Here is a 23,265-nt window from a genome sequence, read left to right as displayed (position 1 = left end):
GGCGGGCTATAAGGCTATATATTTAAGGCCCGCTCCAGCATTAAAGGCCCGAGCCGAAGTCAAGGGACTTTAACAAGGGAGCTGGACTTTAATAGCTGGTATAGCCCAGCTACGAAGGGCTATAAGACCATTCTGCCACTAGAGGGCAGAATGTTCTAACAAATTTAACAAAGGCTTTAGGGAGCGCTCGGGGATTGAAAATCTCTCAGGGTCCCTGGCGCCCTTGTTCACAGCCACAGTTGTGAACACAGAAGCATTGGAATGTTGGAACTCTGGGCTTATACCAGCCATTAAAAGCCCGGAACTACTCCATTGTTTTCAAAGGAGCTTCCAACATTCCAGTGTTCTAATATAGCCTTATAGCCCGCCGTAGCCGGCTATACCCGCTATTAAAGGCCCGCTCCCGCGTTAAAGGCCCGAGCCGAAGGCGGGGGACTTTAACAAGGGAACAGTACTTTAATAGCCGATATAGCCCTGCTATGAAGGGCTATAAGAGCATTCTGGCGCTAGAGGACAGAATATTCTAATAAATAAAACAAAGGCCTCTCGAAGCTCGAGGGGGTTGCTCCGAGAGGCCTTTATCAAACATTGGAATGTTGCTCTGCGGGCCTTTACGGGCCCATAGAAGCAGGGAACACTCCATTGTCTACAATGGAGCGCCCAACATTCCAAAGTTATAATATAGCCTTATAGCCCGCCGTAGAGGGCTATACCAGCTATTAAAGGCCCTCTCCAGCGTTAAAGGCCCCGAGCCGAAGGCGAGGGCCTTTAACAAGGGAGAGGGTCTTTAATAGCGGTATAGCCCATCTACAAATGGCTATAAGGATATTAGAACATTGTCACTAGAGGACAGAATGTTCTAACAAAAAAAAAAAGCCTTTTGGGAGCGTGAGGGGATTGGAATCCCCTCAGGTTCCCTGAAGCCTTTGTTCACAGCCAGAGCTGTGAACAAAAACATTGGAATGTTGTACCTCCAGGCTTATACCAGCCATTATAAGCCCAGAGCACTCCATTGTTTTCAATGGAGCTCCCAACATTCCAATGTTCGAATAATGGAAATGAAATCTGAAATGCTCCTGGAAAACAGATCACAAAGGCTTGGATCTGAATTGTGGACATTTATTTCACGTGTTCTTATGTGCCCCTTTTACCGTAGCTCCCTTTCTCCCTATCCTGGGCCTCTGTAAAATAATATTACATTTGTGAAATAAAATGTGTTCTCTGTAATTAGTCTATTTCAAGGTAAAATATTTTTGAAAAATGAACAAAGAAAGTATTTTTAACCACACAAAGATAAAGATCTGAAGTGAGTGAAATTCGAAGTTCCGACAAAAATCCTGCTTCAGAGCCATGAATCATGAATTGTTTTTTATTAACCTCTTTCCTGTTTGTTTGAAACGTATATATAAAGGTTACAGCTTTTAAACACAACTTTTCTTGCTACTTTTAATGTTCATAAAAACTTTCCCCTAACTAAATAACTCAAAGTTTTAAAAAGTTAAAAACAATCTTATAACTTTTAACACACTATCCCTGAATGTATAAACTATTAAAGAACTTTCACAACGATTTACTGCGAGTGCTTATTTGTTACTTACAAAGGCTCTATAAAACATTTGAAAAAAGAAGGCAGTCATTTACTTTAAGGATAATGTACCAGCTTCAACGGTTACATCAATATTGTCTCAGTTACCGATGAGTCCATTGAAAATTGTACGATTCTGACAGGGCTAAAATGTACAAAATGACTTAATTCACAGCGTTTTTACTATGCGTGAAACTGTGCAACTCATTTATCAGATTTTCGGCGCTGGTTGTCCATGCATCTCTGAGTCTTTGTGTTTAAGTCACGCGTCTCTACACTAGAAGAAATCAAACGTTGGACTAATCTCTCTGCCGGTTCTGTAAATCGGTGTGTGAATGGATGCTTCGCACGGTATTTCATATCTTTATGACATTGGCCGCACACTGCAGCAATTGAGGAATCACACAGAATAAAACCAGTTCAGGCGCACCAGTATAATGACTGACAATTATCCTACAAAAACAAAACAAATTTCGCCACAAAATTCGTACTGCTGAGACTATTCTTTTACACTGGAAGGACAGTTTGGTATTCGAGAAACATGCCTGCTGTTTATTTCAGCTCATAAAATGAAGCATCGCTCACGTTTAGGGTGTTACCTCGCGTTTTTCACAAAGCGATCGTAGGTTAGGGGGCAATTTTGTTTGAAGAGGTGCTCGGCTACGGTGTTGCTCCCTGCCGTCACCTGCATATGTTCATTATTCATGTGATTCCAAAAATGAAGAGCATATGAGTGGTGGAATAAAGTATCGTTTCCATCCCATAATTCAAAGAATTTTTTCCAGGACTGGTATCCAATTGGGTAGAATCGAATCTGGTGCAAGTAAACAAACTGTCGGCATTTGATGTCTCTCAGTACGTCGATGGATGGAATCGGACAGAGCTTTTCTGACATGCGTGTGTAGAGCATTGGTCCCTGCTGCCCCCAGAGATTCCCATCATAGTTTCTCACAAAATCCTGCATACAGTCCCAAAGGAAGGTGTGAAACCGGCGGAAACCAAGCACGGCACTACTGCACAGATCTTCGCTCTCCGCAGCCAGGAAATCTTCTTCCGGGATGGGCCTTAAAGAGATGACGTCAGTGTCCATGTAGATCCCTCCAAACTTCCACAGGAGCACTTGCCTGCAGGCGTCAGACAGCTGATGGATCCAATATGGCTCAGTATCCGGATTTATCTGCGAATTAACAACAGTGTGGCAACGTTATACATGTTTTGCAGTATATATTGTTTAATTGTGTACGAGTATCATTTTCATAATTTTGTACAATATAATTGTTCAACTTTTTAATGTTGTTTGATTCACTATTACGTTTTCCTTATTTATATTGCTTTTAATATTAGATATATTTATTTCTTTGTATAATTTTGTGCCAGAACCATTGTTAGTATTATAATCTTTATTTGCCCCAGGTTTGGATAATAGGGCTGCCGCTGTTTGTTGTAACCTCTCTATATATTTATGTGGCGTAGGTAAAAAAAAAATCATTTCTGTAATTAGTTGCCAACATCTTGGCAATTGTCTAGTGGATCTCCGTGGTTAGATAGTACATGTAAATACCATCTTGGGGTCACTTCCAAAGACAGAAGATCGGAATATCTCCCTGTCTCAAACGTCTTGAATAGAGAAATCAACCTAAAGACCCTGATTTCGTGAGCGCAGATTAATGCGTGTGGTATTACTGACAGCGTGGAGTGTGGTATTTCCAGAGCACGGTAAAAACCTTCTATTCCCAGTTTTCCTATGGAGTTTCATGTGGAGTTAAATAGAGGAGTGCATGCAGTATTTGGTGCCTTCTTAATCAAATTCCATTTGCAGTATATGCTTTGTGTTTCATTTCACACTGTACATTTTGGCACGTTAAACAGCGAAAATACACCAGGGAAAAACTGCAAAGGTACAGAAACTGTTCTAATACTCGAAAGTCTGACCCGTGAGCATACAGGTGTTTGTGCAGGGATCATAATTTACCAGCCAACTTGTAGCTATGGCGAAGTATGTCGTACATTTTTCTTTTTTGAAAACAGATTTTATTAGTCTGCACAGATAGAAATGCAAACCCCCGAGCTCCGGAGTCTAGTGCACATATCATTAGAGCAAGTATAACATCTTCAGACAGTTTCATAAAATGCAAAACACCCCCACCCCTAGCCCCCCCCCCCCAGGTTGCGCTGCTGCTGTACTCTAGACCACCAAAAAGCCGTAATATACACATTGAATACACGCCAGTTCTATTGGAGCACTACCGACGTACTCCAACCACCCCCTACAGTTAAAGTGTCAGAAGGGAATCACTCTCCGGTGGGGGGTCCAAGTCCAGCCCCTATAATCAGCCCACTTTTTCCAAATTCGAAAGTGCTTACGGGGGCACCCCCTGGCCAGGAAAATGGGCTGCTCCAGTCCCATGCAAAAGTCCATGCAGTTCTTCCAAGCGGCCATTTTAAACCAAACACTTGGTCCGGCCTGAGTCAATCCTACACATCATCAGCCAGATAGACATTGTAAACTTTGGGCTCAGTTTAATTCTTGGTGGTACGGATACTCTGTTGCACCAGCGAATGAGTATCCTCGTCACCAAGAATGCGTCCCGCCCCCGCATTTAGATGCAGAATAACCTTCAGGATAATCATGGGGGAGACTACTCTGTCTCTGTCATGATTAATCTTCTCCGACAGCCCTGCGGAGTAAGGGCCGTCAGAAACGACTACATCTCCGCCCACAAAATTTGGATGGGCGAACATGTAGTAATTTTTTACTGTTTCTTGCTGACAGGTAAAGCCTGGCAGTAAGGAATAGCAAAAACATTTTAATGCTCTCCCCGCGATTAGAGAATCCTCCCGTGGCAAAGGAAGTATTACTTTTTTTCTTTAAGAAAAGAAATAAAAGATTACTATTTGTTACAAGGCTGGGATCTTCTGACGCAGCCCTGTAACAAACAGTAAAATGTATTGACACAAACCACAGTGAAGGTGTTTTTTTCCCAATGTCTTTATAAATGGCTGCCAACTAGGTGGTCATTTATAAATTTGTCGGACTGAGTAGTTATTGCCTGGCAGACGTAAAGCCCTCCAGAGGCCAATGCCAAACATTTAAATAGGCCCTTTATCTATGAATTGGTTCTCATATCACAATGACATGCAGTTTTTTTTCTCTGTTGCCTATTTACTTCAAGAATCAGTTTTATATCATTTTTAAGGAACCCCATTCCACTCTAAATGATTTATGAATATTTGCAGCTATGCTGCATTCAGTGTAGAACTTTCTGACCTATTTCCAAAGGTCTGACACTGCTTGGATGCCGTGGGGTGAATTACTGACCTAGTTCAACCTATAAGAATAAAAATATTAAATTATCAACTATACTCAATTGATGTGAATGATGTATAGGTTTTTGTATGCCACATCATCAAATGCCTTCACAATTTCTAAGTATTAAACTTCCAAGCTATATTCTTTATTTACAGATGTCAAACTTTATCAAATTACCTGTATTATAGAGATAGGAATCAATTGCAGAACATGTCTTCTGGTCTGTCTCATTGGAAAGGATTGACGGCATTTGACTTTGTAAGCTATTATCTATATGTAAAACATGTTATTTGCTCTTCTAAGATGGCATGGAAGTAAAAGGACAAGTAAATAAATGGGGCATGATTTAGAGTTTGTTGGACGGTGGGAGGGTTTACCTCCCGTGACGGCGGGTCCTCCCGACGATTCCAAAATGGCGGCTGCCATGTTCTGGACCGGAAGCGGGGTGAGCGGTCCAGTGGCCCCAGCCGGAATCGACGGGCCACCAATCAGAGAGCAACTGGCCGGAGCCATGGACACCAAGGAGACGCTGGGAATCGGACTCAAGTGCGACGCGGGGGAAAAGGAAGCAGACGAGGGAGAGAAGAGAGGAGAGTCATTCCTGACCAAAGAGGAGAAGCACCAAAGAAGTGACCGCTCCAGGAGCAATGCCCTTGAGTCCAGCACTCCAACAGAAGAGGAGGCTGGGACTCCCAACCTGTGGCCCAGGAGGGTCGTGGGTCCAGGCAAGTGCCCCAAGCACAGGTTTTATCTTTTAGGGCCTGGTGGGTGAGGTTTATGGGCCACATCACCCCGAAACACTGAAACCCTCCTGGCACCTAGGTTCGACACAATAGAGAGAACGGATGACTTGAAAACACTTCCCTACAAACAGAACCAGACCAAACTGATCTGACTATGTCGTTTCTGTTTTTTTGTTCCGTTTCTGGTATCCCCTGAGGCGAAAAGCAAGGCTGGGATGGAGTCCCATCAAGAAGATAGCTTCCTGGGGACCAGGACTTCATTTTGTTTTACCCCCCATTTGTGACTTTCATTTCTCTACAACCCCAAGTCCGTGACTGGACATATTTACAGAAGAAGCATTGGGATAAACAGGAAGAGAGTCTTAATAAAAGAGACCGAACACTATCCATACTATCTCCAGTGTTCCTGCTAACGGGTGGGTGGGGTGACCGGGGTAACCACTAGCTCACAGTGGTGTCAGAAAATAATCTGGTGTCTAATGGTTATCACATGACCGCTCACCATGGAGGCAACTAGCAGAGGGCCAATGCACAAGTTACTACTTGTGTAACGATATATTTGTAAGAGACATTAGTTAGTGATAGATCCTTACCTTAGAATATCCCCAGGCGTCAGACTGGATCCGGAAAGTTTTGCTAGCAGTATCTCTGCACGTCAGTAGGTGGCGTCATGCGGCTCAGCGTCTGTCTCTGGCGTAGTAAGCGCCAAGATGACGTCACTGAGACTACTTAGGCACCACCCATGCGCTCTGTCTTCAGTCTATACATGACTTTCCGCGCCAGAAACGCAACTCCATGCAAGGAACTGACCACTGGTGCCATGAAACTAGGGCCCTGAAAAGGATGACCGTAACCCTAGAAATCAGTTTGCAGAACAGGGAGGATTGGTGGGGTGTAAGGAATCTATCACTAACTAATGTCTCTTACAGATATATAGTTACACAAGTAGTAACTTGTGCATCTGAAAGAGACACATTAGTGATAGATTCCTTACCTTTGAATAGATACCCCAGCAATACCAACCCCGGTGGTGGGTCAGGGAACAAGATTACACCAGAAAGTCACGGAGAACGGAACGGCAAAAAAAGCCGTCTCTCCGGACTTGACTGTCAAGGCAGTAATGCTTGGTAAACGTGTGCAGTGAAGTCCACGTAGCTGCCTGACAAATGTCCTGCAAGGGAACGCCGTGTCCCAAGGCAGTAGTGGCTGCAGTCCCCCTGGTAGAATGGGCATGCAGCCGCACAGGAGGCTTCTTCTTAGCCAATGAGTAAAATGCTTTGATGCACATAACGACCCATCTGTGCACGGCCCGACCATTTTTGGCACCCACTTAGCCAACAAAGAGCTGGTCATCCACCCGGAACTGTTGTGTGCGCTTCAGATAGAACGAGAGCGCACTTTTGGGGTCCAGACGGTGGAGACTCTCTTACTCTTTTGAAGGACGCGGAGGCGGAAAGAAGGTGGGCAAAGTGATGGTCTGCCCGATGTGGAAGGGCGTGAGAACCTTTGACAAGAAAGAAGGACGGGTCCTTAAAACCACCTTGTCCGGATGAACAGAATGGAAAGGAGGTTTAGAAAAAAAAGCCTCGAGCACACTCACTCTTCTGGCAGAGGTGATAGCTACCAGGAAAGCCGTCTTTAGAGTGAGAAGCCATAAAGGACAGTTATGAAGGGGTTCAAAAGGAGCGTACATCAGATAGGTCAAGACAAGATTCAAGTCCCATTGAGGCATTATGAAAGCCACGTGAGGAAACGTGTGTGTAATGCCTTTGAAAAAATGGTTAACTACCGGGGACTTACAAAGAGAAGGCTGATCTGGAAGCCGTAGAAGGGCAGAGATGGCCGAAAGATAACTCTTGATAGTGCCCAGAGCAGAGCCCTGCTGGGCCAATGATAGAAGGAACAGAAGGACCTCAGAAAGAGGGGCAGAGAGGGGATCCACATCCTTTGCTGTGCACCATGCCACAAATTTGTTCCACCTGCAGGCGTATACCGTTTTAGTGGAGGGACGCCTGGCTGCCAGAATGACATCACAGACTTTGGGAGGAAGATCGAGAGCTGTCAATTATCGGTACTCAATCTCTAAGCATGGACGCTGGACAGGTTTGGTGGAGGACCGTCCCCTGATGCTGCGACAGAAGATCCTCCCGAAGAGGCAGTCAGATCGAGGGATTGATCGCCATGCTGAGTAGCTCGGGATACCAGTATCTTCATGCCCAATCTGGAGCCACAAGTATGACTTGAGCTTGGTCGCGCCGAATCTTCTTCAGCACTCAGGGCAGAAGTGGTAAAGGGGGAAAGGTGTACAACAGACCGCAGCTCCACTTGCATTGAAAGCGTCGCCGAGCGAGTGTCGCCTTGGAAATTCCAATGTGCAGAACTGATGACATTGCGCGTTCTCTTCTGTGGTGAATAGACCTAACCTAGGCTCTCCCCACTGCTGAAAGAGACCTTGTGCCACGTCAGAGTTCAGACGACATTGGTGATCCATCAAGCACTGGCGGCCGAGTTCGTCCGCCCTGGCGTTCAGAGAACCTGGCTTTATGTTCCAGCCATGTCCAGAGGGACAGGGCCTCCTGACATAGGGTCCACAACCCCACTCCGCCTGTTGCAATACCACATGGCGGTGGTGTTGTCCGTGAACACCTGCACTACACTTCCCCAGAGAGAGGGAAGGAATGCCTTCAGTGCAATTTGGATCACTCGAAGCTCCAAAAGGTTGATATGGAGCCGGGACTCCACCGGAGACCAGAAGCCTCTGATCTCTGCCTCTCCCATGTGGCCTCCCCATCCCAGGAGGGACGCATTCGTCACCACTGTGTGCTCCGGTTGGGGAAGGGAGAGGGATCTGCCATTTACCAAGTCGCGGTTCGTGAGCCACCACTGCAATCGTCGCGCGGTGCCCTCCAAGATCTGGACATGATCGGACAGGTTGCCCTGATGCTGTGCCCACTGGAATTTCAGGTCCACCTGCAAAGCCTGCATATGCCATCTAGCATGTTGCACCATCACGATGCAGGAGTCCATCAGGCCCAGGAGCCGGAGACTCATCCTGACTGAAACCCAGGAGCGGGGCTGAAAGATCGGAATCATAGCCTTAATATCCCGGACTCGCTGCTCGAGAGGATAAACCTGAAACCGCATCGAATCAAAAACCGCACAAATGAAGGGGATCTTCTGAGAGGGACTCAGGTGCAACTTTGGCACCTTGATAGCAAACCCCAGCAAATGCAGGCCGTCGGCCGTAGTCTGAAGGTGGGTGACGACTGCCTGGGGTGAGCCTGCCTTCAACAACCAGTCATCAAGGTAGGGGAAGACTGACACCCCTGACCTGCGCAGATGAGCTGCGACCACCGCCATCACTTTCGTGAACACCCGAGGGGCGCTGGTAATGTCGAAGTGGAGCATGGCAAACTGAAAATGCTCCCGGCCGACCGTGAACCACCGGTAACGCCGGTGGGCCGGCAGGACGGGGATGTGAAAATATGCGTCCTGCAAGTCCAACGCTACCATCCAGTCCCCAGGGTCGAGGGCAGCCAAGACCTGAGCCAGAGTCTACATCTTGAACTTCTCCTTCCGGAGGAAGCGATTGACGTTCCTGAGGTCCAAGATGAGACACAAGCCCCCTTGTCCTTTTTGGGGACCAGGAAGTAGTGGGAATAACAACCACGTCCTACTTCTGGCCCAGGAACGTGCTCAATGGCCCCCTTGGCCAAGAGGACCACAACTTCCAGTTGGAGAAGCGCAAAGTGATCCCCCAACATGAGTTGGAACTGAGGTGGCATGGCTGGGGGGGTAGACTCGAAAGGGCGAGTTGCAGCACCCACTTGTCAGAGGTGACAGAACGCCAGTGGGGAAGGTGAAGTCAAATCCTGCTTCCCACTGGCGCGGAGTGCTTCCCAAAGCACAGATTAGGAAGGCTTTGAGGCGGATGTCGCAGTGGCGGTGGTGGACGGACGGCCCGCTGGCCCCCTATGCTGCCACGGCTGCCTCCAAGCCCACGGCTGTGCTGAGTCGGTTCTGCGCAGGCTTCTGACTGAATGGGCAGGCAGGGGCACCCTTCCCATGGCCACAAAAGGAATGAAAAGTAGACATGGCTGGGCGTGTGGCAGAAAGGCCCAAGGACTTGGCCGTAGCCCCAGAGTTCTTAAAACATTCCAGCGCACTGTCGACCTTTTAACAAAACAGGCGAGTGCCATCAAAGGGCATGTCCATGAGCGAGCTCTGGGCGTCCAGAGAGAACCCGGTAGATCTCAACCATGCGTGGCAACGAAGCGCCACAGTCGTTGAAATTGCCCTACCGAGGGAGTCTGCGGTGTCCAAGCCACAACGAATGGGTAATTTAGCCGCAACCTTACCCTCGGCCACAGCCTGGGACAGCACCGCCTGGACCTCCTCCGAGCACTGAGGCAACACCTGAGCAACTGTATCCCACACTGCGTGGGAATAGCGGCCCAACAGACACACGGTGTTCACCGAACGCAGCCCCAAGCTGGTCAAGGAGAACAACCGTTTGCCAAAATGCTCCAGCCTTTTAGAGTCCTTATCTGGCAGAGACGTGGGAAAGGCACTCTGGGAGGTCAAATCTTGAATGACCAGACTCCCAGGCGTTGCATGAGTGGTCAGAAAGGCATAGTCACCCGGCAAAGTTCTTATCCACAGGGGGCCCCTGTGGCCAGTCATGACCAAGTGCCCAACAAGACGTAAGTGAGGGCGCCATTAAAGGGCGGCAGTGGCTCCGATGACACGGACCCCGACTGGAGCACCTCAGTGAGGAGATTAGTCTTTAGGGCGACCGTAGGGAGATGAAGGTTAAGGACCTCAGCTGCCCGACGGAGCACCACCGTGTACGAGGCACCTTCCGCCAAAGTAGGCGGGGGAGAGGCAAACCCCGGATCAGAGGTGACATCGAGGCCACCAGCCTCCTCCAAGTCATCCGCCCAAACCTGCACAGAGTCACAGTGACGAGCCAGAGGGTCCTCGGACCCCTCCCAGTCATCCTCCACCTCTGCCATGTGCAGCGCAGACCGCGGCGGCGGGGCAGGGACCGGGGAAGGAATGAACGGCGTTAAAAACATCACCGGGGCCGAACCGGCGCCATTTCCCAATTCGGATCCCAGGCGGGAACAAAACCGTCAGGGAAGCGGGGCAAAGGCGGAACCAACAGTATCCACTGCAGCACCGCAGGCAGAGCTGGGGCCACGTGGCGCCGTGGTTGGAGCCAACGGTGCAGGGTCCTGTGGCGCTGGGGCTGGAGCGGCCGGTAGAGTCGGCGGTCTGGCAGGATCCTGGCACGGGACCCCGGGGCTTGAAGGCGCACCGGCGGGAGCCCGAGGACTGAACAGGCCGTCCATGGCACCAAGAAATTCTTGCAACTGTACGGGAGTCGCCAACGGACCCGGGTAAAGCGGGTAGGCCGTCGGACTCCCAGGCTCCGAAGGAGGTGCAGGGGCGGAGCCCCTGTCTCCCTCGTCCGCATCCGGGGACAGACGGGGGGACGTCGGAGAGCGACATGGCTTCTTCAACTTCTTTTTGTGAAGTCTCTTACCCGAATCCGAGGGTGAAGACTTGGCACCCGAGGAGCGGTGATGGTGACCCCTCGAGCATTCTGTAGAACGGCCGTGGGACCGCGAATGGTGCTGGGACAAATGCCGAACCTCAAGCAACTTCTGGCGCCACTCCCTCAAGGCCTTCAGGGGCATGGCCCGACATTCCAGACAGGACCAAGAGTCGTGGTCGCGCTCCAGGCAGTAGAGACAGACGTTGTGGGGGTCCGCCACCGACATATTGCGAAGGCAGGCCCCACAGGACTTGAAGCCAGGTATTCCTACAAACGCCAGAGAAGACCAAGCAGAGACAAAAAGCCCCAAAAAAGATAGTCAAAAAGTGACTAAGGTACGTGCTCTAACCGGATCAACGCATACTGACGCGGAAAAAGAAAGAACTGACGTCAGCGCGCATGGGTGGCACCTAAGTAGTCTCAATGACGTCATCTCAGCGCTTACGACGCCAGCGACGGACGGGGAGCCACATGATGCCACTTACTGACGCACAGAGGTACTGCTAGCAAAACTTTCTGGATCCAGTCTGATGCCTGGGGATATTGTAAGGTAAGGACTCTATCACTTATGTGTCTCTTTCAGATGCCACCTACAGCTAGTTTTGAGGAACAAATTAAAATGGCCCTGTGGGTGCGTGGGACACTACAAACAGCTCTGAAAGACCAGGAGTCCCTTCTGTGAACGAATCAACAAGTTCAGGACACAGCTATCATACGCTTTACTGATGCCATAACAAGCGCACAAGTACACCCTAATGTACCCGGTACAGTCCTACAGAAATTCCAGGTGGGCGACAACCCTGATTTATTTTTCGTGAATTTCAAGATGGTTGCCTCCACGGCTGTCTGGCCACCAGAGGAATGGGGACAATAGATAGCCCCTTTGTTGTCTGGTGAACTCCAAGCTGCCTTTCAGGCTTCCAACCCTGCAGGGACTACTCCTCATGATGAAATAAAAAGGGCCATTCTGGAGAGATTAGGATGTGACCAAGAGTACTACCACACCCAATTCCGAAAAGAGAAATGGACAGCTGGGGATAACCCCCGTGACCTATACTACAGGATAAGGGATCTAGGGAACCGGTGGAAGCAACCGTCTTCCTCGTCTATAGATGACGTGACCGAGAAGATCTACCTGGAGCAGTATCTGGAGGCTCGCTCCCTTTGTACCCGGTCATGGTTATATTGATAAATTCTGACTATATTGTATCTCTATTTTGATTTACCCCACTTTCCACCACTATTTAGGGTGAGACTTAAAATAATTGTTACAAACAGTAGTCAAAACTTTAGATAAACAAAATCCCTTGTAGGTAAACCTCTTCTCTTTGAAAATTTTCTACATACATCCCTTTTTGCAATTCTCAAATAGCGATCCCCAAAAAAATCGCTATTTGAGAATCGCAAACGGGGATTTTCATACATATGCCCCTGAGTCAGAACTTCGAGCCACTCAGAGGGATGATACGACTGTACAGCATGCCTGAGACCAACCTCAGGAGGATCACCCAGAAAAGGAAGGCCATCTCTTTTATGTGAAAAAGGGTCTACTATACAGGAGAATTTGGGATACATGGCAAGCTAGAGAACAGTTGTTTGTCCCCAAAGCCTTTCAAGAGTATGTGTTGGATCTTGCACATAGCCATTCAGGGTGCAGTCAGTATGGGAAGGAACATACATTGAAGTGCTTATTAAACAAATTTTACTAGCCACGAGTGTATCAGGAAGTAGCTAGATATTGTGCTACTTGAGTTAGATGTCAACTGGTGAATAATCCAGTCCTTCCCAGTGTCCTCCTACAGCCTCTACCAATAATCAACACACTGATCCAACGGGTGGGTATGGACTTCTTAAAACCTTTACTTCCCTCCGCCCATGGCCACCAGTTTATATTGGTTCTGGTGGACTACGCCGCCAGGTACCCGGAGGCAATTCCACTAACTAACTCAACTACCACAGCCGTAGCCCAGGGCATGGTCTCCCTTTTCTCCCATGTAGGATTTCCTCGAGAGCTCTTAATAGACTAGGGCACCACGTTCATGTCACGACTTACGAAGCAGATATGTGACCTTTTAGGGATTAAGCAGTTTGGTACGGCCGTTTACCACCCCCAAAAAGATGGCTTGTTCGAGAAATATAAAAGGACAATCAAAACCATGCTAAGAAAGACCATACACAAAGCAGGGAGGGACTGGGACTGTCAATTGCCCTTGGTTTTTGTTCGCTATATTTAGACATGAGCAGAAGTCTACTGGTTTCTTCAGTTCGAGCTGTTGTATGGGAGACAAACCCGTACACTCCTTGCTATGGCAATCGAACAATAGGTCGAGGAAGAAGACAAGAGCAAACCACTGTTTCAGAAAACAGTATGACCCTAAGAGATGCTTTAATGTCTCTTTGGAAAGAGGTCCATGATAATATGGCAAAATCACAGACTCAACAAAAGTGATGGTACAATAGGAACAAAAAACAAAGGAAATTCAAGGTAGGGGACCTTGTCCTGATATTGTTACCCAGTACGGGGAAAAATTATTGGATACATGACAGGGTCCCTACTGGGTTTTGGATTAGGTAACACCAGTTTCATATCATGTAGCCGGTCCATGCAAAACCCAAACAGGACAAACATACCTTGTCAACCTTTTAAAAGCCTGGGTAGGCCCCTTACCAACAACTCCTTGCAAAAATATCCCAGTACAGCACATTACCCTTGACAAGTCCCTTGAAATCCTTACGGTTGCTCCCACTCGTGAAAAGCCCGAGACCGTTCAGCTAGGAAAACAATTGACAGAAAAACATAAACAACAACTGTTGACCCTGTGTTCCTCAATTTCTGATGTTCTATCAGGGATACCGGGACTGCAACCTTGGTTGAACATCACATAGATACAACAGGAGCAAGGGCCATAAGGCTGAGACCCTATTGCGTACCCGCCGAACAGAGACAGGCTGTAGATCAAGAGATACAAGCCATGCTGGAAGCAGGTATAATAGAACCCTCCCACAGTGTCTGGTCCTCCCCAGTCGTCCTTGTTCCCAAACCTGATGGAAGCATAAGATTCTGCATATACTTCCGGCAACTAACCGCTATCTCTAAATTTGATGCGTACCCGATGCCCTGGGTGGATGAGCTCAAAGACCATCTGGGAGATGCCAGGGTGATGTCCACAATCAACCTCAGAAAAGGGTACGGGCAGGTTCCGTTGTCCCCAGAAGGCCAAGAAAAAACAGCCTTCTCCACCCCCTCTGGCTTGTTCCATTCTAAGGTCCTTCCATTTGGCCTGGATGTCCTGTTGCACACCCACGAAACATACGCAGTCGTGTATTTGGATAACGTAGTCATCCACAGCCCCAACTGGGAGACTCATGTCGTCCATCTAGAAAAGGTCCTGCACGCACTACAAAAGGTCGGTCTCACCATCAACCTCAAGAAAACCACCTTTGGTACGGACCACATTAAATACCTCGGATACGTCATTCAGGCAGGAGAAATCAGACCACAGGTAGACAAGCTAGAAGCCATAACCAACATCCCACACCCCACCACCAAGAAAGATGGTTCATCCCTCATTTCTCAGCTATCGCTAGTCCTCTCACAGACCAGCTCCCTAAATCCATGTCAGGGAAGCCCCTCCACTGGTCACCTCCTCAAGAGCAGAGCATTACGCAATTAAAGGAGGCCATATGCAATGCCCCTGTTCTTGCATACCCCGATTACCAGAAGACTTTTGGTCTCCAAACCGATGCCTCTGGCAGGGGCCCTGGTGCTGTGCTCTCCCAGCCTGATGAGAAGGGGGATCTTTGCCCTATCCTGTTTTTAAGTCGCAAGCTATTGTCTAGGGAGACTCAGTATGCCACCATAAAGCAAGAAAGCCTGGCCATCAAATGGGCGAAAGAGGCCCTTCAATACTACCTTCTAGGATGACAGTTTCTTCTGCTGACCGATTATGCCCCCTTGACTTGGCTGTCCCAAAACAAAGACTCTAATCCTAAACTGCTCCGCTGGTTCCTTACTTTGCAGCCCTTCTCCTTTCGCATCATACACGTTCCGGGGAGGCTGCAGACAAACGTGGACTTCCTTTCCCTCTGTCCTGTGTCTGAATGGCCCATATGTCCATTCCTGGAAGGGAGGCAGTGTGAAGGTTTCCCTCCCGCGACGGCAGGTCCTCCTGACGATTCCAACATGGCAGCTGCCATGTTCTGGACCGGAAGCAGGGTGAGCAGTCCAGCGGCCCCAGCAGGTATCGAGGGGGCACCAATCAGAGAGCAGCTGGGCAGCGCCATTGACGACAAGGAGACGCTGGGAATCGGACTTGAGCGCGACGCGGGGGAAAAGGATGCAGAGGAGGAAGAGAAGAGCGGAGAGTCGTTCCTGACCAAGGAGGGGAAGCACCAGAGAGGAGACCGCTCCAGGAAAAACGCCCTTGAGTCCAGCACTCCAACAGGAGAAGAGGAGGCTGGGACTCCCAACCCTGCTGCCCAGGAAAGTTGTGTGTCCAGGCAAGTGCCCCAAGCACTGGTTTTATCTTTTAGGGGCTGGTGGGTGGGGGTTATGGGCCACATCACCCCGAAAGACCGAATCCCTCTTAGCACCTAGGCACAACACAATAGAGAGCATGGGTGACGGGAGCACTCTTCCCTACAAACAGCACCAGACCAAAATAATCTGACTGTGTCCTTTCTGATTTTAATTCCTTTTCCGGTATTCCCCTGAGGAGAAAAGCAAGGATGGGGCGGAGTCCTATCAAGAAGATAGCTTCCTGTGGACCGTGACTTCATTTTATTTTACTCCCATTTGTGACTTTCATTTATCTACAACCCCAAGTACGTGACTGGACATATTTACCAAAGAAGCATTGGGATACACAGGAAGAGAGCCTTAATAAAAGAGACTGAATACTATCCATACTGTCTCCAGTGTTCCTGCTAACAGGAGGGCGGGGCGACCTTGGTATCCACTAGCTCACGGACGCGCTACTCCATCACAAGCATGACGGATATCTTGTCCACCCTATTACAAATGTGTTATATCCTATGACACTTGTAATATATAATATACTTACAGGGACTGCCAGCCAATCCTCTTCATTCATTGGTCTGTTGTGTCATTCGATTTACTACAGCATACAGCATGGGGCAATGGGTCAGCAACTGGCTGACTTCATTGTGAGTGACAACATTCACCTCTTTAACAAGGAGCACATCTTCAGACAATGAAGTTTTCTTCAGTGGTGGGGAAATGGTTTATTTTACATTTTGGTGCTCCTTCAATCCTCCATTGAACCAATCTTATCATCCAAATGAGTTAAACTTCAGTCACCATCATAATACTGGCAGAAAGCAGAGCTTAATGAAGGATACCTGCAGCATTAACTATGCAAATATGTCTTGCTGTGCTAAGTACAGCCATGCCACCAAATTCAAGACTAAGGGCCAGTTGTACGACCATTGTGATTTGTGACTCGCAAATTGCTACAAATTGTGTCTGAAACACTGTTAGCGATTCCTAATGGGGTCGCAAATTACATGTCTCATTCATATTAGTGAGGCACTAGCAATTTGTGAACCCCAATAGGAATGGCTGGCCCTACCACGTATGGTGGCCTGCTGAGCTCAGCAGACCTCCATGTCTGGGACTGCTTTTAAATAAGGCAGTTTAAAAAAAAATGTAGCCTGTTTGCCTTAAAGGAAAACGGGATGTATTTAAAAAACAAGCACTGGCGTTGCCAATAGGTCTCGCATTAGGAAAGTTGGAGCTATTGGTTTTGTAAATGACATTTTATATTTATATATTGTTATTGACAATGCCAATGACGATATATAAATATAAAATGTCATTTACAAAACCAATAGCTCAAACTTTCCAAATGCGAAACCTATTGGTAACGCCAGTGCTTGTTTTAACCCTGATTAAAATGATGAACGAGCTCTGCTGAGCAGCGGTGTCTGCCCTGATCAGCTTGCCACTACATGTTACTCAGCCGCATCAGATTACACCAGCAGGCTGCAGCCGCCACGGAGCCACCACGAACACCAGCCGGACGCCCAAGTGATGCCGCTGTCGTGGTGCATCGAAAACCGGCGGCATTAGTATAGTCACCGCACTTGTGGAAAAAGTCATTGCGGAAAAGGGAGTCACTTCCGGGAAATAAACTGTGCTGCGGCAAAGGAAGTAAAAAGCTGCACTTGGAGATAGTTTTGTAGCATGCCCTGCATGGTCAATTAGCTATCACAAATCGGGGAACTAAATTACTTATATAGTTTTGTTGATTCAATACTTTCTCACAACCCACATAAATCATCGTTGAAGAGCAGGCTGCGCTGACGCTCTGCCAAGCTTGTTGAAGCAAACTGCGTAGAAGCAAATGACTACACCCAGAACAAGAGCAAGGCGTCCCCGGGGAGGGGGGAGGGCGGCGGAAGGAGGCTGGCGGGGGGGAGGGGGCGAGAGGCAAGAAGGATGGATGAAAGAAGGGAGTGGTTAAGGGAGAGTGATTAGAGAACAAAGAGAGAGAAGGCAAGGGGGAGGGGGAGCGGTGACAGAGGCCAGTCGGGTAATGGAATTAGAGGAGGGTGAGGTGGTTTGAAGGGGTGGGATGGGGGCGGGTGGAGAGAGGAGGAGAGAAAGGAGTCCGTGAAAGAGGTGCATTTGGAGACAGAGGGGATGGTACGAAGCAGGGGAGTAACCGAAGCCCCTTCAAGTAAGGCTGTGTGCCAGGAGAGAGAGGGGAGGTGCTGGAGCTGGGGAACAGATGGCCGTGTGCGAAACGCTTGGAGAGTGTATGCTGGCAAATGGTGGGGGGGGGGGGGGGGGGCGGGAATGCGAGCGAGCGGAGGCAGGCGGATTAGGGAGAGATGCGTGTGCTTGTGTGGTCACGTGACCCGCTTTTGTAGTCACGCGACTCACATGACTCACATGCAGCTGTGTGCTACTGAATACCACAACACAACATAAACAGTAAATATATAACTCAATAAAGTACACAATAAAAGTTGAACTTACAACGGAATCCTCCTTGGCCAATTTTATATTATTGACTATCATGACTGTTGACATGTGCACATTGGCGTTGTGCAACTGTGCACCACTCTAAGTATAAGTGAGTATAAACTCCAGTACAACAGCTTGCTCAATTCATGAAAGCAGTTCCCCAGATGAAAGTCGCCAGACAAAGCAAGTGGCGTTTGGGAGTGTTTTAACAATGAGTGTGTTCAGGCAGCACCTCGCCACCTTTCCCTCCATACCTCTGAAGTTCTGAAGGGTTCAGCGTTGTAGCTATAAGCAGGGCCACTGGAATTATTCGATTCTGCGGCAGTGCCTTTTCCTGCATAATTATGGATTTGCCAAATTTGCGCCACAATCCATCATCTGCTGCGTAGTCTGCAGATATTAACCCAAAAGAAACATCCAGCTTAAACGGTTACAAAATATGGTGATGTGTTTGTGGACCGTGGAAGGCCGTTAAATGGTCGTCTTTCAGTTACTAATTGCAGTGGCTCTGGCTATAAACTACCTCATAACTTCAGTCATCAGAGAGGTCGGGGACACAGCTCAGGCATGCCTGGGGGCAGGCTCAGCCCGTCAGACATGCACAGGTCAGGTTGTGTTTAGAAAGGTGATACACAGCGCTCTGGTGGAGAGGTGGGGGTTAAAAGCCCAGTCCGCAGTGCATACACACTCTGTCAGCACTCCAACCCCTATACCAGGCTCTGTGTCATAGTAAGCATGTGGTTGACAGCACAGGGACTAGCACTCTGTCACACTATTGAAAGATGAGAGCCCGTCACGTTGTGGCAGTTAGATCAACAAGCTGGTGAGAGCGGCTGCTGTATCCTCGGTGTGGTGTGGCTTGGGAGGCGGCGGCTGGGGTCACACACAAACCTGGGAGTGCCGACCCGGCTCTTGGCCTTCACTCTGAGTGCCTGGCTGAGAGGGCGCCCCCTGTATGTGTGTACGAAACTGTCTGTGACTTTGTCTCGGTGTCGGCGACTGAGGTGTATCTTGCATGTGATCTTTGCCGTCCTTATACGAACATCCTCCTACCATCTGCACATGCTTTTCAGTCCGCCCCGACTGTACCATGTCTGTGCATGCCTACCCGTCAGTGAGAGCCATGGCATGTACGAATGCCCGTCCGTACCAAGCAAGTCTTATTCTGATTGATGCATTTGTGTTCCTGAAATTCCGTTTCGCTAAAAATTATGTATAAAATAAAAGCTTTCAGAAATATGTAACAGGTAAATCATCACCAAAGCAAACCCAGATCTGAAAATGCACAAGAAAGCCAAAATATCTAGCCTGCATCTTCAGTCCTGACTAAATCATTTAAAATAAACGCCTAGTGCAGTGAAACATGACAAAAAAGTTTACAGGTTTTATTTTCCATGGCGGGAGAGCCTGGGGCGGGAATGCGAGCGAGGGGAGGCAGGCAGATTACGAGGGAAGCCGGATGGGGGCGGGAGAGCCTAGTGGGGGGGCGTGAATGCGCGAGGGGAGGCAGGCGGATTGGGAGGGAAGCCTGATGGGGGCGGGAGAGCCTGGTGGGTGGGCGTGAATGCGAGAGAGGGGAGGTGCTGGTGTGGGAGGGGGGAGTTGCTGGTGTGGGAGGAGTGCTGCTAGGGGAGGAAAAGCCTGATGGCGTGAATGCGAGAGAGGGGAGGTGCTGGTGTGGGAGGGGGGAGTTGCTGGCGTGGGAGGAGTGCTGCTAGGGGAGGACTGGGCTGGGCTTGCATGCGATGCGCGTGCATGTTCAGGTGAACTTCATGAAAACCGTGGGGCTGAAAGCCCTTTGGTTTGAAGATGTTTTCGCCACATGAATTCTCGCTCCGCTCGATGCGCTTGCGCACATCGATAGGTCGCGAGACCTAAAGAAAAATTAAAAGTTTTTGTTTCTTTTTTAAGGGCAGGTAGTGGTCCTTGGGACCACTGCCTGCCCCACCCTCAAAAAAAATTCCCCTGCATTCATAAAGGGGAAGGGGTTGCGTTTGCGCATGCAAAATAGGGTCGTGCATCTGGCGCTAGAACCCTAGACTACCATATACAGTTTGTAATCATTCACAATCATTGGCAGCAAGCTTCATGTCAAATGTAGAAAAGTGCACTGTTTTTTTCAAGCAATGTAACTGGCACAGTAGGACAAGATTCTTACCTTCAGTAACACCTAATCTGGTAGAAACAAGATCTAGCTGCGGATTCCTTATCTTTGAGCTTCCAGGTGTCAGGCTGGATCCGGAAAATTATTCTTAGCAGTACCCCTGCGTGCCAGTAGGTGGCGTTGGTCGACTCCTCGTGACATCGTCGGCGTCGTGTTAGTCGCCATCGAGACGCCTGCATTGTCAATATAACTGCCGCTTCAGCGAGCTGACATCAGTACTTTTCATGACTTTCCACGCCAAAAGTGTGAAACCATGAAGTATCTGACCAAGGTGTGTTAAAAAATGACTAGGACCCTGAAGGGGAACATCCCTGACACTTAACCATTCCGCAGTGCGGGGAGGATGGGTGGGTAGACAAGGAATCTGCGGCTAGGTCATGTCTCTACCAGATAAGGCGTTACCGAAGGTAAGTAACTTGTCTATCTAATAGAGACATCTAGCCGCAGATTCCTTACCTTTGAACAGATACCCAAGCAATACAATCCCTGGAACAGGGACTGCGGGAACGGCTTTAGACCAGAAAATCCTGCAAAACAGAGCGACCAAACAGGCCTTTTCTGCAAACCTGAAAATCCAGGCAGTAATGTCTGGCAAATGTGTGCAGAGATGCCCACATCGCAGCTTGGCGAATGTCAGAGACAGGAAGGCCCGCTGGAAGGTCGTAGTGGCCGTCTTTGCCCTGCTGGAATAGACCCTAAGCCCTTCAGGGGGATCCTTCTTCGCAAAGGCGTTTCAAATTTTAATACAGAGGATGACCCATCGCTATATAGTCCTCTTTTGGAAAGCACAACCTTTCTTTGCACCCACATATCCAATAAATAGTTGGTCATACAACCAGAACTCTTTAATTCGGTCAAGGTAGAACAATTACGTTCTTTTTGGGTCCAGACGATAGAGACGTTCCTCCTCCTTGGAAGGATGTGTGGGCGCGTAGTAGGTGGGCAGGGAAAACGACTGTCCCAGATGGAATGGTGTTACCACCTTATGTAGGAAGGATGCTCTAGTCCGGAGTACCACCTTGTGCGGGACAATAGTCAGGTAAGTAGGCTGCGAGGACAGTGCCTGCAGTTCACTAAAACTCCTGGCAAAGGTAATTGTCACCAAAATAGCTGACTTGATGGTGAGTAACCACAGAGGACAGTTGTGCAATCGTTCAAATGGCACACACATCAGAGATGTGAGCACCAAGTTAATGTCCCACTGTGACATGATGAAGGGGAAATGGGGAAACAAATGGGTTAACACTGACAAAAATCTATGCACCAGAGGAGATTTAAATAGAGAGGGCTGATCAGGCAACCGAAGAAAAGAAGAAAAAGCTAAAAGGTAGCCCTTCAAAGTGCCTAAATCAGAGCCCTGCTGAGCCAAAGAAAGTATAAAGATAAGAACTCAGGATAAGGGGACAGATAATGGGTCGCTAGACCTGTCTGTACAATATTTACAAAACTTTTTCCATCAGCAGGCGTATACCAACTTCGTGGAGGAATGCCTGGCAGAAAAGATCTCACAAACTTCAGGAGGGAGGTCAAAATCTGTCAACTGTGCTGCTCAATCTCCACGCAAGGATGTGGAGACTGGACAGGTTTGGGTGGAGGATCCTTCTCTGCTGCTGCGACAGAAGATCCACAGCAGAAGCAGCCTGATCGGAGGATCGACGTTCAAGTCCAGAAGCTCGGGACACCAAACTCTCTGTGACCAGTCTGGAGCCACAAGAATGACTTGTGCCCAGTCGCTCCTGATCTTCTTGAGCACTCTGGGCAGGAGTGGTATGGGTGGAAAGGCGTATAGGAGGTTTGAGCTCCACTCAAGACGAAAAGCATTGCCAAGCAAGTGCAACCTTGGAAATTCCAACACGCAAAACAGCTGACATTGAACGTTCTCCGGTAGGTGAACAGATATAACTAAGTCTCTCCCCACAGCTGAAATAAACCTTGTGCCACCTCCAGATAGTGGTACAAAAGGGGGTGGTGATGGACGGAGCATCTGAATCAATCAAACACTCACACCCAGTCAAAAGATCTGGGTTAAATCCATCACCGTTGTTTAGCCCACTCTGCCACCCCAGTTCAGACATGGCTATATGCAAATCAGTCTGACCCTGTGCCTCATAGGAACAGTCCAGCCCGAACTGCCAAGCCATGTCTTCCCTGGACCGGAAACAAGCATCCTGGGCTCCGTCCATCACCACCCCCTTTTGCACCGCTTTTATCCGCCATAAGGGTGGCAGGGTATGCTCAGACGTGAGTCCTTTGCTCACTTTGCCACTGGATTCAAGACATTCGCAGACACCCGCGCAGCGGAGTTTAGCGCTGCGGTGGGAAGAAAAAGTCCTTTGCCCCCATTACTGGCGAGCCCGCAGGCCACGCCCCCTTTCCGAGGCCACGCCCCCTGTTAGAAACGGGATCCCTGGCTGGCCAGGGCTCACACCAAAGTCAGTCAGAGACCACCACTCCTAAGTCAGGGCAAGGGAGTTACACGCCAAGATAACCCCTGCTCACCCTCTAGGTAACGTGGCGCGAGCAGCAAGGCTAAACTTGGAGGCGGTATGAGGTAAGTATTTGCGCACGCACCCCAGCAACAACACCCAAGGCCCACCACAAAGGAAACTCCACACAAGGTTATATAAAAAATAGCCTTTGTATGATAGTAAAAACACATTAGATAACACACAAACTTTACAATGTGCCAGAGGCACGGGCAGAATTTACAAGGGATTATGTACAGGACAGGGCCACATGGACCACTGTCAGGGGTAGGCACTTGTTAGAAATAATACTTGTAGGTATACACTTAGCACATAAACATATAATGATTAGCACCAAAATAGTACATGTAGCACACAACCAGTAATCACTGGAAAAGAGTAAATACCTCCTACGCAACCCTAAAACACTGTAGGAAAATCAAGCAG

At 48.7% G+C, this 23,265-nt stretch overlaps 1 protein-coding gene across 1 annotated transcript in view; it reads right to left on the bottom strand.

The window, feature by feature from the left end:
• Positions 1-1,353: 1,353 nt before the first annotated feature.
• Positions 1,354-23,265, bottom strand: part of LOC147683513 (alpha-1,4-N-acetylglucosaminyltransferase-like) — a 319,098-nt gene continuing 297,186 nt past the window's right edge. The window contains exon 2 of the mRNA XM_086944867.1: positions 1,354-2,762. Within this exon, the coding sequence (XP_086800993.1) occupies positions 2,181-2,762 (582 nt within the window). The 3' untranslated portion in view covers positions 1,354-2,180. The remainder of the gene's footprint in view (positions 2,763-23,265) is intronic.

Source organism: Lissotriton vulgaris, chromosome 11, assembly GCF_964263255.1.
Source record: "Lissotriton vulgaris chromosome 11, aLisVul1.2, whole genome shotgun sequence".
Lineage (NCBI taxonomy): Eukaryota > Metazoa > Chordata > Amphibia > Caudata > Salamandridae > Lissotriton > Lissotriton vulgaris.
Note: the sequence above shows the minus strand (reverse complement) of the source record. Positions and strands in the feature narration are given on the sequence as shown.